Source organism: Epinephelus fuscoguttatus, linkage group LG10 (genome assembly GCF_011397635.1).
Source record: "Epinephelus fuscoguttatus linkage group LG10, E.fuscoguttatus.final_Chr_v1".
NCBI lineage: Eukaryota > Metazoa > Chordata > Actinopteri > Perciformes > Serranidae > Epinephelus > Epinephelus fuscoguttatus.
This window is the reverse complement of record NC_064761.1, coordinates 25,372,395-25,387,812: the sequence shown is the minus strand read 5'-3', so window position 1 is coordinate 25,387,812 and position 15,418 is coordinate 25,372,395. Positions and strand designations below refer to the sequence as shown.

The window sequence follows — 15,418 nt, the reverse complement described above, 5'->3', positions numbered from 1 at the left end:
CTTTGCTGCATGTCATTCCCTCTCCCTCTCTCCCTTTCACGCCTACCTGTCCTGTCCAATAAAGGCAAAATTAAAAAAAATAATAATAATAATAAAAATGTATATGCTGCTTATAAATGTAGGTTAAAGTAAATTATAACCAATGTCTGAAATCCACCTTGCTACTTTTCCACGTTATGAGACTCTCAATCTATGTATGTATGAATATTGAATGAAGTATGAATTAAATAAATGATTACAAACTAAAATAGATCAAATTTAATATTATTTGTACGCAACCAAGATCTGTCTGTAGCTGGGAGAAATTTGCATCATCACTGAAACAAAGTTTGCTGTCAGTACATGTTTAAGATGAGCCATTGCCATAGTTAATGCGCTCAAAATGGTTCTGTTTTATTTATTATCTTTATTAATATTACTCCTAACTTGTTCTCTTTTTCATTATGTTAAGGTAACAAATATCCATGGTATCAGGATAAAGTGTAAATCTTAGAGGGGAGGTTTCGCTGTAAGCCTTTTGGGTTTTTTTTTACCTCTCATCTGCACAATCAATGCTATGTTTGTTGTTGTATATTTTTGTTTTTAGCACTTCCTTTATGCTAATAAACTACACTAAGCTTAACATTTGAGGACTAAAAATCAGTAACACACTATAAATACACCACAGGAGTAAAACTTACCTCTTTGACATGTCGTTTGAGGTGCATGTAAACGCTCTGTCCTGTTTTGCGATAATGTCTCTCCACATGTTCCCGTCCGAAGCCCAGGAATGTGTTCATACACACATACAGGCCTCCCTCTGACTCCTGCAGACCAAAACAAACAGTGGCTATGAACACGTCAACACAACAAGAAGTGCACTTTACACAAGAAACCTATCCAACCATATTCTTGGTCCTCCTGAATCTATGTCCTCTATCTTTAATTTCAGAGGAGATGGGATCTAACACTCAGATGAAAGGCACAATTTTAGCTTTATTTAAAGTGGACGAGAACAGTTCAGTAAAAGCAGATGAACTTCGTGACAAAAACTATTTAGCATCAGTTAAATTGTGGCGCACTGTACTTTGGCCTCACTACCTCACACAAAAATGTAACACAACATGCACAGCGGAAATGCAAGTAGGAGAGATGTGCCAATGATTCTGCAAGCACATTTTCAAAAGGGCTTTCTTGCTCAAACAGTCTTTTTCTCGCACTTTGTCAACAAGCCAAAAATCTGTTCCAGCACTCTCGCACAGAAAGAAAAATCTCACTTTAATCGAGAAAAAGGCTGCTGCTGAAAATTCCTGTTTCTTACTGTAAACGCACAGAGTCAAAGACACCTTATACATGTTATTTTAGCCAAAGAATGTCTAAAAATTTGGATTAATATCTGATATTTTGTTTCATACAAGCAATCTGACAGATCAATTGTGCTGCTGCTGCTGTTGTTTCGACTAAAGAATACAAGCATCCTGTTACATACAGTGACATTAAAATTCATTTCATTGACAAAGTAGTGCCTCGCTGAATACCTGCATGTTTAAAAACACAGTAACCTTATTCCTCATAAAACTGCTGATGCGTGCCTGTGGACTGAGGCCCATGCGTTTCACACCTTGGATTGACTTACTGTATCTGAAACTTGTTACAGGATACAAAGGTATGATCATTTTGTCTACATGTGACCAGTGGCTCACATTTAAAGTGTTTTAAAATACAAATACAGTAGGACCTCCTCCGGGGGTTTTCGTTTTTCAGACAGAAGCAAACAACCTTACCGCACTTTCACATGTAAACTGTCAGAGACAAAATCCATCAAGAATAAGTCTGTTTAAAACTAACCTAAATCTGCAATCAGTGTGGGCCTTATAAACCCCTGTGAAAACCTTTAAGTGGCCCAGAGTGACATATGAGCTTCAACAGTGCAAGGACAAAAATAAACCAGTCCTCGGGCCAACATGATGAACTCCAGACAGCTGAGTCACCTTTAAAAACGGTTTCAGTCGAGAAAATAGGTTTTTATGTTGTATGTCGCCTAGAAAGTGATGAGAGCCAAAAACCCAGACTTTCTTTCTGACACATGTCTTTATAACTGTGTCAAATCTGTACATTCTCACATTCACACATTTTTAAAAAATGTTAAAATCAAAATATATGATGTTTTGACGCAATATCACTAATACCTTAATCACATAAGAAACAGAAAACATACAAAATAAATGTGCATCACAATGTGGGTCATGAGATTTTCTATGAACTCTCTAGTGACACAGTAACATCAAAACATGTTACAAACGTACTTTAAGTCAATCTACCAGTATCACAGTACTACCAGGGATAGCATGAGTTTTTGCTTAGTCATTGTAAACTCACAATTGGACACAATTTTGGAAGCAAGAGGCGTCTTAAACATTTAACTGTACATCACACCATGAATTGATTGCTGTAGACTCATAAGGCTAAACAGCACAATTAAGATTAAAAAATATCACTATAAATTCACTGTAGTGACCATACAGGCATAAAGATGAAAATATTGTAGTAATATTTAGGGATGCATGATATATATGTATTTATTTTTTAAAAAATTAGCATAGCGAAAGACTAAAATATTGCATGATGTTGAGATTTGAGTATCTGTACAGAAAGTCACAGCATAAATTGATTGCTGTAGACTATTACGGCTAAACAACACTATAAACTCACTGTAGTGACCACACAGGCATAAAGATGAAAATATTGTCGTAATATTAGGGCTGCACAATATGTTTTTTTTTTCTGTATTGCAACATGCAAAACACATCATGAAAGACAAATATTGCATGAAGTTGGGAGTAACTTTAAAGAGAGTTTTTTTTCTCGTTTATATGTTTATTTTTTGGTGCCTTTTGTGTTTATTGCTCAATTTATTCCATAACATAAAAAATGTTAGAAATAATTTCCTTTCTTTTTTTTCTTTGAATTTGTTGTATTTTAGCAGCATAGGCTGCTGAAAGCAGCAAAAACACAGAACTGAGTACTCTACATTATTGTACCTTATTTATCGTGATAAATATCATTATCGCAATATTCATCATATCCTGCAGCCCTTGACAAACTACTGACAGTTTTGATTCAAATTTTAGGCAGAATATAAATTAAAAAACACCAAAAATGTGGTTTTAAAAGGCAAAATTGAGTACTTTAATCTCTTATTTAATGCGGTTGATATTGTTATTGCGATATTCAGCAACGTTATCACGTATATCATCATATCGTGCAGTCCTTGACAAACTACTGACTGTTTGAAGTCAAATTTTTTGGCAGACCATAAATTAAAAACACCAAAAATGTGGCTTTAAAAGGCAGAATTGAGTACTCTAGTGTCTTATTTGTTTCGATTAATATCGTTATCGTGATATTTAGCAACACTGTCAAGTATCTCCTCATATTGTGCAGCCCTAGACAAACTACTGACAGTGTCAAGTCATATTTTAGGCAGAATATAAATTTAAAACACCAAAAATTTGGCTTTAAAAGGCAGAATTGAGTACTTTAATGTCTTATTTATTGCACTTAATATCATTATCAAGATATTTAGCAACGGTACTGTGTTTCTTCTCATATCATGCAACCCTAGACAAACTACTGACAATTTCAAGTCAAATTTTAGACGGAATATAAATTAAAAACACCAAAAAATGTGGCTTTAAAAAGGCAGAATTGAGTACTCTAGTGTCTTATTTATCGCGATTAATATCGTTATTGCGATATTCAGCAATGTTGTTGCATATCTCATCATATGGTGCAGTCCTTGACAAACTACTGACAGTTTCAAGTTAAATTTTAGGCAGAATATAAATTAAAAACACCATAAAGGTGGCTGTAAACTCTCTAACACACAGAACTGCTGTATCATACAGCACAGCTCCACCCTGACAGGGCTGCTGAAGCTTTTGAAATTAATTCACAGCTGAGGGCAGGTGTGTGTTTTAGCGCGTGGTCGGAGCGGTAATGTGGCCTGAGCTGCACCGTCTACCTCTTCCTGCACAAAGGGAAACCCCTCCATCCCTCTCTCCTCTGATGTAAACAACATTTAATTATTTATTTCTGTCAGGTTCACAGGGGAAGGTGGCCATGGAGACACACACACACACACACACACACACACACACACACACACACACACACACACACACATTACAGCGGGTTCACGTGTGTTGTTTAGCCCGGCCAAGTCAGACTGTCAGTCCGCCTGCGACGCACACTGATCACCTCCTGTGTCTCCACAAACAACCGTCTCCTGCCTGTCTCAGTGTGTGCGTGTGGACACTTACGGGAGAGTCGAAGGAAAAAGCGCACTCGCTCTTGAAAACCCTGTCTCCAGTCCTGGGCACTCTGATGGTGGGCATGTATGGGACCAGCAGCTCTCCGAGGTCTGCAGCCATCTTCGCATTCCTGCTTCTCGCACCACAGTGCAGCGGAGCCACCGGAGCAGCGCTGTCAGAGGAGAGGATGCTATTTTTAAAGCACTCCGTCTCTACATTCCTCCGGCCAGGGGGATGTGACGCTGAAAAACATAAAAATAAAATGACAGAGGGGTGGAGGCTGGCTGGCTGCTACACTGGCGGCAGAGCTAAAAGCATGGAGGAGGCTAATGTTGTTCTTTTGGCTGTATTTTTTCCCTCCTTGCACAGAGATTTGACCTGCGCAGATATTACATTGTTAGTGTTGACTGTGGTGACGCTTTCAGCACGGGGATGTTTTACCAGAAGGGCCCCTCCCACCTCTGAGGATGATTCATAAAGCCGCCCACACTTACTACAGCATGTTTCCCTCTCCAGGATGGAGGAGAAGCATGCATATCAGGTGCATTTTCATTTTAATTGCTGCTCCTTTATATATCATACAACCCCAACAAAACACTCCATCAATCTGTATTAATCTGCAGTAGCTTTAGTTGATAAAATTATCAACTGTTTTTAAAAAATCCTTCATTTCTCGTAAAATTTGGCATTTATAATAACTAAATTGTGGAAGTCACACTTAAAAAGAGACACAACAAAATGTTAATATCCTGCATCTTATAAATAAAGGTCCTTTGTCCATCAGACAACAATCGTCCTGTCTGCACAGCTCTGCCACCTGCTGGACACTCTCACGAAGTGCAAAGCATATTAGCCAAGGGCGTACATTTCATTTCAACATTGGGGGGGACATATGAGGGGTGACTCAAAAGTACTGGGTCTTTTGTTTTTAAAGCCATACATGAGCTGGCACGTCAGTATATTACTAAACTTCTCTGCCCCTGCTCCAACTCCCGACCTCTTAGATCCTCCGAATACTGTCTTTTAACTGTCCTGCAATCGAAGCTGGTGGGTAAGGGAGGTTGTGCCTTTGCCGTAGATGCTCCAAAGCTCTGGAATAGCCTTCCACTCTCCCTCCATTGACACTTAAGACAAATCTTAAAACATACATGCGTTCAACAGCCTTTGGTCGTTTGTAGTGTGTTGTTGTTTTTTTACTATTTTATAATCTTTTTTCACGTATGTAATTTTTACTAGTGTTCTTGTTTTATAATTGTGTACATTTTTTATTGCTATATATTCGTGTGTCATTCTTTTATTTTGTACTGCATTTTGGTCAACTGCAGTTATTTCTAAATGTGCTATATGAGTAAACTTGAAATGATTTGATATTGATTTGATGAGGTGGGTTTTTGGCAAAAGGTGAGTGTACAATAAACAGAACAAGCAGTGGGTGGCCAATATTGTATCCCACGCAGGGTGTGCTTCTTGACAGACCAATATGTGGCCACCCAACTTCCCTCTGGATGAGAGTGAACATGTGTGAACTGTTCATTATGAGGCAAATACTTGATACTGGAGCAGGCTATTGAAATCCTACATCTAAATGTGTAATCTTGTCAAACCTTTACATTTGCTTGTGTTTATTTTACAGTACAGACACACTGTCACATAGGTATGATGAATGCAACAGATGTAAAGTATCTAGGGCACCTAAATAAAGCTAAACGTCTTGCATGGGTTTATAAAAGCACTAAGTAAATGCCATAAATGTCCATTAATATGCAGCCCATATCTCAGGCGTAAAACAAGCATATGGATAAATCACATTCAGGATGAAAAACAACAAAAAATAGACTGCACCTATGCACATATGCATGCATCTCTATGTAGAGTACATGACTGAGTATGCATTGACAAACAGGTGCAAAGTGTTTGTGGCAATAAAGACAATAGCTTAGAGTACATATATACTTTATTTACGCACGGAGGGAAAAAATGTACAAACAGTGAGCTTCATCGGCATGATGCACAGATGGTGGACACTTCTGGATTAATTGTCAGGTGATGACTTGGGGCTGTTGTCAATTAGTTCCTTGTTGAGGGTCTCCACTTGGAACCAGGGGCCGTCTCCCTTCTGCCTCATCTGTCGACGCACCTCCAGCTGCATCAGTCTGTTTACAAACAGGCAGGGAAATCATGAGATCATGCTTCAGGAGTTGATAAGAGTGAGATGTGAATCCCAGGATAGTGCCACAACACTTTTCACTCCCTTTTGACAAAGTGAGGAGAAGAGGAAAATGATGACGAGTCTCTTTTCTGAAGACTGAAACTTTCTTTTTTGCTTGTACACTGAATCTCTAACAAACAATCCGTTTCAGTTTGGAAAGATACATTCAGAATTACTGTTCAACACTGGAATAATAAAATCACAGTTTTATGACTAAACAAATGGCTACAGAGTGCCCCAGGGATGATGTTTTTCTGTTGGCCGACGCGGAAGTTAGCATTGCACTAGTCTCTATATACAGACTCTACATTCAGTGAATGTAGAGTCTGTAGGCAAACCCCGGAGATCCTGCGTCCGGAAGAAGAGCGGAAGAGCCCTAGTTTCCGGTTGAAGGCTGTTTGTAGTTCGCCAACTCTGAATCCATCGCAATGGTTCAGCATATTTACTTAAATTTAAACCGAAGTCGGAAACGGAAATTCGCCTCCTCCACCCAAATCAAACCGAAATGCCAAAAAAATCAGGGAAGGTTCCGAGAATGGCATTGCACTGGCTCCCTTGTCAAAAAGCCAATGGGATTTCTCACTTGGATTTTGGATAATTGCAGAAAATAAGCTCTGTGGCAAACAAACATTCTGATACTTAGACATTTTGTTCAGCAAATGAACGCCACTTTTATCATTTTTGAATCATACAAATAAGTAAAAAGCTAACGTTAGGCTATAAACGAACTACACTCAATTGCATGAACAAACGTCAGTACCAAAACAAGACAACAGAGACATGCTAAGCGTGGATAGGCATGATGATGCTCTGTAGTCTGATTGAGTCTCTTGTTAGCGACCGCCTACAACACATAGAAGCTTTAAAGTTCACGAGTGGGGTATTTACTGACGTATTTTATGTTGTTGAACAAAGAAAAAATTGTGAAAGTCTCTTCAGCTTGTATTAACCACAGACTTTATTTTAGACATCTAACCACCCAAAAAACACAAAACACATTAACTCTGAGAACTCATATCCAGGTTTTAAGACTCATTCTTGTGGCAAAATTTCCACCACAGATAAAACTTCCTCCTTAACACCTTTAGTTTAGTGCAGAGTAAAATTGCTGGCAGACCTCCTGACAAACAATAACCATCACAAACTACTAGATGTAGTGCACAAAATGCAAAACAAGTGCATGGTTGGCTCCTGATGTGTAACTTTGACAACTTGTGCTGCCAACTTTAATAAGATCCTTTTTTCCCCTTTGTTTCAGAACATTCAAAAATGTCTTGATGCCCCTTTGCTTTCTGTCCTTTACATGTGACGGGGGAAAAAACTCACCTCATGTCTGCCTTTTCTTTCTCTATTTGGATCGCAGCCATCATCTTTTCGTAGTCCTTCACTGGGGAATCATAGAAGGTCCGTGCAATCCACCTGGTGATGGGGTGCTGCAGAGACACACAAAACACAAGTATTTGTAATGACGGCAAATATATTTAATCAAAATAAACAGTCACTGACCCGTTCTTAGCCTGAGGCCGGTGCTGTGTGCACATTGAAATCATGGCAGGAAAAAGACTTTTTTAACTCTCAACTCACTCTCACTCTCAGTGACCAGAGTTCAGATCAAAAACTTCTGATGAGATAAGATATTAGAGTAGCTACACACCTTGTAGTACTCCCAGTGCTCAGGTTCGTAGTCCTCAGGAGTCTCAACCAGTTCTGCCTCACCTACACAACACAATCACACTCAAGTTCACTTCAAAGAAACATGTAGCTTCTTTTGATTTACTCGTCAAATCACATCTTTAAATTAACAAATATTATCAGATGATCCAAATAAAAACTTACCGACAAAGACATTCACACATGTGACAATGACCACCACAGGAATGCCAGTCAGCAGGATGTAGTATTGCTGAGGAAAAAATGAGAAGTCAAAATGAAATGCTGAAAACTATTGTTCTGCGTAAGGGGCAATTAAGACTGGAGTTCTAACCAAGCCTCCATGTCAGGAGTAATTATTACTTTTATGGAAAATAGTCGACATTTTATGCGCTGCACTTCTATATAATAGAAAAGAAATATCATGGGGCGGCAGCAGCTCAGTCCATAGGGACTTGGGTTGGGAACTGGAGGGTCGCCTGTTCGAGTCCCCGTCCGGACCAAAATATGGAGCGTGGACTGGTGGCTGGAGAGGTGCCAGTTCACCTCCTGGGCACTGTCGAGGTGCCCTTAAGCAAGGCACCGAACCCCCCAACCGCTCGGGGCGCCTCACCAAGGGCAGCCCCCTCACTCTGACATCTCTCCACTTTGTGCATGTATAGGTCCTGTTTGTGCATGTGTGTATCTTTCGGACCTGTGTGTAATTGACAAGCAAGAGTGAAAATATTGAATTTCCCCGCAGGGGATTAATAAAGTAAATAAACTTAAACTACAAGCACAAGAATAATTTTTGGAACAGAAATTCTTTCCACTTTGGGTTTGACTCTTGCATGGCTCACTACTGGCTCTATGTAATGTTATTATTACATGTGTCTACACTTACGCTACCTCTGAGCTAAATGCAAACGCTACTGACCAGAGGATCTTCATCTGTGAAATATGAATATGACTTGAACACGTACAAATTGGCTCTCAAATAAGGCCGATAATGGCATGTTATTTACTAGGTGGATTCAATAACAGTGATGCAAATACCTTCAGGAGCGCAACGTTAAAGACTTTAGGGGGCTTAACTTAGTAATATGACATTTCAGGCTTTTAGTATCCTTGTTAAAACATTAAATAAGTGAGCAGGTAGGGGTAGGGCAGGGCTCCACTTAAGTGTCTTCTGAATCCACATACAGCTGTGGCATTGATCTTATTATGGACTATTTGCAGCCCCCAAATTTGAGCTGGGACCACCCCTTAATTCATCATGATCACAGGAAATGGTGTTACAGCACTCACCAATAAGCGCAGAAATCTCCTGTCGTAGAAGTCAGTAGGTTTGATGACAAACATTTTCTTCCCATGGCCCCAACGAACAGCCACTGCAAGACAAGGCGGGGGAATACTGTGGTGACCATGGATTTCAGATTTAAAGGTGGGTGCTTTATTAGCATAGTGACGTCTTTCCAATTGAGTTTCCCTCTCATACATATGAGACCAGAATAAAGCATCTTATAAAGGGTAAAACACATAAATTTAAATGTATGACCTTTAGTGTGGTTTCCAGAGGTCTGCAGGTATGGAATGAGACTGAGTAAAATGTAAAAATGTCATTATCTGTGCCTGTTTTCAAAAAGAGCCTTAAACAGTAAGGTAAAGTTTAACACCCTTAAACAGTTGGGAAAAACTCTAAACCAGTTACCCTCATATCCATTTACAAAGTATTTATTTCCACCTGCCATACGTCTCTATTTATGGTATCTTACCTGTGAACCCAATGTTTACTGATAGAATAAATGTCTAAATGTCTAGAATAAATGGCCATTTAGTAGTTAGCATTAGGGTAGTTTAGTCTCTAGGTTTTTGGTTAGTCTTAGGAGTTTTGTCAGTGATAAATGCCACTGTATATTACATGCACTTTCTTTTCTTAAATCTAAACACCTTTCTAGTAAACACATTTTAAAATACAATCTGCCCTACGTTTTGCATTCTTGGGATACAGTCAGTGCCCCTGAACCTTAGCCCCTCTTCAATGAAGCTGTTTAAGGTGCTTCTTGTTAGTGCAAGGAGGTGTGTTCTTCTTCAGTGGATTTCAGATACCATCCCACTATGGAACCTATACCTTTAGAGGCTATAAGCTTCTGGCTGAAGGACCAGCCACTCAAGTTTTTCACATTTGGGACCCTTTTCTGGACTACTATCAAAATTGGTGGGGCTCTTGGGAGTGGACTGTATGGACTAGTAGGACTGAGGTCTTGAAACACATCTCTATGTAGGTTTATGTGCTCAATATGCCAATTTCACTTCTCCTCCTTTTTGCTTAGACTTTTGTTCATCTGTATCTGTATGTTAGTACGGAAATAAGTTGGAAAAGAGGATGTACATGAAGAGATGTACATCTTCCATGTCCTTTATTTTGTATAGTTTATTTTGTATAGTTATGATCCTCAAATTAATAAGTATAATCTAAAAAAAATAAAATAAAAAATACAATCTGCCAAACTGCTTCATGTCTAGGCCCCTAATCTCAAGTTTACAATAGTTCATCAGGGTGTCCCATTTCACATCTCCATTATTTCTTATGGACTGTTCTTGTATTTTTTTTATATCTGTTTTTGTGACTAAATCTGTGAATGAATGAATGAACTTATTGGGCTGTAGTATCTGAGTAAACTTAAAATACAGTGCCTCCTTACATCCAGATTATTTATGATCATTCCCAAAATGTGTCTTCTTGTCAATAAATTAATGTTGGGCAATATCACAGCTTTATCCTTACAACAATATATCATAATATTAACTAGGATTTACAATATCGTGTGGTAAAATGTTTAATGTGCATCCCACTGATTCAAACGGGTTATATAGTGTTATAGTTTCTACAAAACATATTTTCCTGGTCTTTACACTATGGGTTATTACAGAAGTTGGTAAAATTAGATGTGACGTTAATGTTATAATTCATTTCGACAGAAAACTGAGCCACACACTGACACATGATAACATGGGGAAGAGTGACAAATTGTAGTTCAAACACTACACAAACAATTCCTAACTTTACACCGGCTAAAAGGCAGCGTATAACGTTGTTAGCTAACAAATAAGAGTGAGCAGCTATCTGCCACTACTAAAGTAACGTTACTATCGCACTTTGTACTCTTTTGTTGACAGCAGGACAAACGTTACCAGCTAGCTAACATTAGCATGCTAACGAGCCCCAGCGCAAGGTCATAAGAAGAGACGGCCGCCTTCAGGCTCAAACTTCTCACTCTTTAAACGGCCATAGTGTCTCTTACCTTTATCTGTCCGTGGAATTGTTCGAGAGAGTAAATTTGCCGCATTGTTTCCAGATTTCAGAGGACTCAGTCTGGCTGCAAAGGCAGCAGCAGACCTGAGAACACTCATGCCCACCATCTCTACTGTGGGACGGCCGCTCAACAACGCGACCTCTGATTCGTTGATGATAGAGTGAAGCGGAAACCGCCATCTTTAATAAGGGCAGGTATGTTTATTTTACTTTTGTTTTTATTTATTTTTTAATGTATTGTCGTCTAGGTGTGGTATATACAACTTAAAACGCAAATAGATATTAATAGCTCGGAAAAGTTAAACAATAAAAAAAAACATATATTTAGTGGACGAAATGCATGACGGGTAATGTGGGAGGGACTACGGCAAAAATGGCGGCGTCCTCGTCCGCAGGACGCGTTTTGACTCTTTGCAAGCAGTTTCAAAATGTCTTTAGGATATCCTCAGCGATAAATATTCAGCACTGTACTGCTGCTGTAACCAAGTACCAGCCTTGTCTCTACAGGTAAGACGCTGTTACATTGTCTTAAACATGATTAATAAGCGACGATAAAGTCAAACGCGTTACAGCTAACAGGCTCTGCTAGTCAGGGACGGTTTGTGTAAATAAGTCATTACTTAATGAACACACAGTGTATAACAGCGCTAATAAATAAACGTGGATATCTTCAAGGCTTAAATTTATGATGCTACCTGCAGACATCTGCTGAGTGAAATTGTTGACACTGGATTAAAGAGTCATGGTGTGGGTGATAGTTTATGACTATGACAGTCTCCGGTGTAATTAACTGTGTATATAGATACAGGGTTCTTAATTCAATTCAATATAACTTTATTCATCCCGAAGGAAAAACAGTAACAACCAGAACAACAAATGGGTTTCAGGGTCACACACTGGACCTAGCCAAGTTTAAGTTAAGTTTATTTACTTTATTAATCCCCCCGAGGGGAAATTCAGTGTTTTCACTCTTGCTTGTCAATTACACACAGGTCCGAAAGACACACATATGCACAAACAGGACCTATACATGCATAAAGTGGAGAGATATCAAAGTGAGGGGGCTGCCCTTGGTGAGGCGCCCCGAGCGGTTGGGGGGTTCGGTGCCTTGCTCAAGGGCATAAATGGACTGAGCTACTACTGCTAGTCTTAAATATCAGTCAATATATATACATATATTTATACTCTATATATAGAGAGAGTTACTGTAAGTTAATAACTAAAACGGTGGAAAAATGCATACTGCTCCTGATAATCAATGTTATATATGTTATGACAGCGAGAAGCAGTATTGCACATGAGTTTGAGAAAAATATATTGCACAACATTGACATGATGTAAAAATGTTGCATATTTACATCATGTTCATATTGTAGGGTACACCCTGGACAGGTCACCAGACTATCACAGGGCAGACACATAGAGACAGACAACCATTCATGCTCACATTCACACCTACGGGCAATTTAGAGTCATATGTGCATGTTATGATTGTGGGAGGAAGCCGGAGTACCCAGAGAAACCCACGCTGACATGGGGAGAACATGCAAACTCCATACAGAAGGTCTCCCCCAACCCTGGGTTCGAACCAGGAACCCGCTTGTTTTATTCTGATTCATTTTCATTTTGAAAAAGGAGGCTTCAAAGCTGCTTTATTTATTTCCCACTGTACATAAATGGCTGGTAAAATGGCAGCACCAGCTCCAATTTTTTTCCAGTGTAGATCTTCCTACAAGGTTCTATAAACGTTCTCCTAAAGCTTTAAAAATATGCCTGCCAAGTACCCTTTTTTATTTTCTATTTTTATTTGTTACAGAATTTTATTATTGGATTCGCAGTGATGATTTCATGGTTGTTATCTGTCAGGAAAGGAAAGGTAGTTAAGGAAGGAAAGCAGGAGGCATTATAAGAGTACTTGTTTTAGGATGGACTATCCCTTATACGTTTTCTTATGTGAGGTGTTTTTTTTTTTTTGCCCTACCAGGGAAAAGTCCGCACTTGCTGCCCTGTCTTGGTACAGTCCCACCAGCTCTGTGGGTCAGTGTCGAGCCCTGCACACTACCATCAGCAGAAGAGGGCTGGAAGAGTTCTTTGACCTCCCTGAGAACCGAGGAGAGTCCAGCGTCAAGTCAGGTAAAACACTGGTTGCAAGAAACAACAGCAGTTACCGCCATTTAGACACCTTAGGTTGCTGTGGCACTATTGTAGCACAGATTTACCCACCAGGCGTGACGACAACATTTCACACTTTTTGTTTTGTTGTCATTTTGTAGGTGGACCATGGACTGCCAAACAGCTGAGAACAAAGAGCAATGAAGATTTACACAAACTCTGGTAAGCACTGGTGAGACACACTGGTGCTCCACAGTGTATCATCATTTATCAGCTGTGTGTAACGCTCTTGTTCTATCTCAGGTATGTGCTGCTTAAAGAGAAGAACATGCTGCTCACACTTCAGCAGGAATCACGAAGGCAAAAAGTCATGATGCCGAGTCCAGAACGATTAAGGAAGGTCAGTATGCCTAACTGATATCTCCACTATTACTATATTAATGGTGTATTACAACTGACTGATGACATTTGGCTTCGCCTTCAACAGAGCCACACAGGTGCATGTTTTTTTCTAAGTAAGAGTCCTGGCTGAGATTATCCTTGCTGTCTTTTTCCTTCTAGGTTGAGCGGTCAATGATAAGACTGGAAACAGTGGTGAACGAGAGAGAGACTGCACTGCGTCTGCTGCAGACAGGACAGGAGAAAGGCAGACCAGGGACCTGGAGGAAGAATACATTTGGATACACCTACTGGTGAGGCCACATTGTCTGTATACATGAAGACACACAGCAGCACTACGGAGTTGTTTCTCTGTGTGTGTGTCCCTGTTTTGATATCAACAGAATTTCCTAAGTGTAGGCAAAGCTGTTATCTGATTGCAGTACATCTAAATGGCCAAGCTTTATAAAATTAAATGTGAGAGACGGCATCACTCATGCACGCTTGTTGTCTTTCCCTCAGGTATCGATTCAAAGAATATGCAATTCCTTGGTACATGAACAGAAGGTACAAGCGAAAGAAGTTCTACACACCGAAGTTCGTCGAACCACACATAAGGTAAAATTTTTTGTAACCTCTTATCCTTTTAAGGGTTGCAGGGGGAGCCTATCCCAGGTGACAATGGGCGAGAGGGGAGGTACACCCTGGACAGGTCGCCAGATTATCACAGGGCTGACACATAGAGACAGACAACCATTCACGCTCACATTCACACCTACGGGCAATTTAGAGTCACCAGTTAACCTGCATGTCTTTGGGCTGTGGGAGGAAGCCGGAGTACCTTAAGATAACCCACACTAACACAGGGAGAACATGCAAACTCCACACAGAAGGGCCCCACCCAGCAGGCGGGTCCAAACCTAGGACCCTCTTGCTGTGTGGTGACAGTGCCAACCCCTGCAGTGGTCTGTAGACTGACCATGTTGGCACAGAGGATGTTTTAGTCAATGTAAAAAAAAAAGTGTGGAAAGAGTTCAACCTTAAGTTATGCTATGAAAATGTTTTCCTCCAAAAAACAAAGTGTTGATTTCTCATTGTTTTCATGTTTTTCTGTCCTGCAGGCTGCGTATAGAGAAGCACCTTCGAGAGAGGGCCAGGAAAGCCAACTTAGAGAGGAAAGCTCAGGCCAAGCTCAAGGAGAAGTTTCCTCAGATGAAAGCGTCCGCCTCATGAAACGTCAAGCGCAGATTTTACAGTTAGGGAGTTCTGACATCTGTCCAGACACAAGGTCTTCTCTGTATTTTATCTGTGGCGTGATATGGATACTCAAGTCTGACTCGGCTCATGTGAAATAACCGAAGGTGGTCTGAAACTGTATGAGTGTATTTGTTCAGCTGTTATTTGATCCTAGAAGATAAATTATGCTAAACCATCCTGTTTTCATACTTAAAATTAAAATAAACCTCATGTATTGAGTTTTCG

The 15,418-nt window shown here is 39.8% G+C and overlaps 3 protein-coding genes across 5 annotated transcripts in view; 1 reads left to right on the top strand and 2 right to left on the bottom strand.

Moving 5' to 3' along the window:
* Nucleotides 1-4,656, bottom strand: part of usp13 (ubiquitin specific peptidase 13) — a 54,954-nt gene extending 50,298 nt beyond the window's left edge. For 2 of the 3 annotated variants that reach the window (XM_049588775.1, XM_049588776.1), the window contains exons 1-2: nucleotides 4,302-4,656; nucleotides 681-806 (exon numbers count right to left, since the gene is read on the bottom strand). In XM_049588775.1, the coding sequence (XP_049444732.1) occupies nucleotides 681-806; nucleotides 4,302-4,412 (237 nt within the window). In that variant the 5' untranslated portion in view covers nucleotides 4,413-4,656. The remainder of the gene's footprint in view (nucleotides 1-680; nucleotides 807-4,301) is intronic. The other variant, XM_049588774.1, reaches the window with a different exon arrangement.
* Nucleotides 4,657-6,228: 1,572 nt separating this feature from the next.
* ndufb5 (NADH:ubiquinone oxidoreductase subunit B5) lies at nucleotides 6,229-11,592 on the bottom strand. The gene is made up of 6 exons (XM_049588893.1): nucleotides 11,436-11,592; nucleotides 9,439-9,521; nucleotides 8,338-8,404; nucleotides 8,156-8,217; nucleotides 7,828-7,934; nucleotides 6,229-6,445 (listed from the first exon to the last, which is right to left on the bottom strand). The coding sequence occupies exons 1-6, from the start codon at nucleotides 11,551-11,553 to the stop codon at nucleotides 6,325-6,327; spliced, it is 558 nt and encodes a 185-aa protein (XP_049444850.1). The 5' UTR covers nucleotides 11,554-11,592; the 3' UTR covers nucleotides 6,229-6,324.
* Nucleotides 11,593-11,810: 218 nt separating this feature from the next.
* Nucleotides 11,811-15,411, top strand: mrpl47 (mitochondrial ribosomal protein L47). Its single transcript, XM_049587682.1, has 7 exons — nucleotides 11,811-11,953; nucleotides 13,431-13,579; nucleotides 13,720-13,780; nucleotides 13,862-13,958; nucleotides 14,120-14,250; nucleotides 14,459-14,554; nucleotides 15,058-15,411. Exons 1-7 carry the CDS (start codon nucleotides 11,820-11,822, stop codon nucleotides 15,167-15,169), a joined length of 780 nt encoding a protein of 259 aa, XP_049443639.1. The 5' UTR covers nucleotides 11,811-11,819; the 3' UTR covers nucleotides 15,170-15,411.
* The last annotated feature ends 7 nt before the right edge of the window (nucleotides 15,412-15,418 follow it).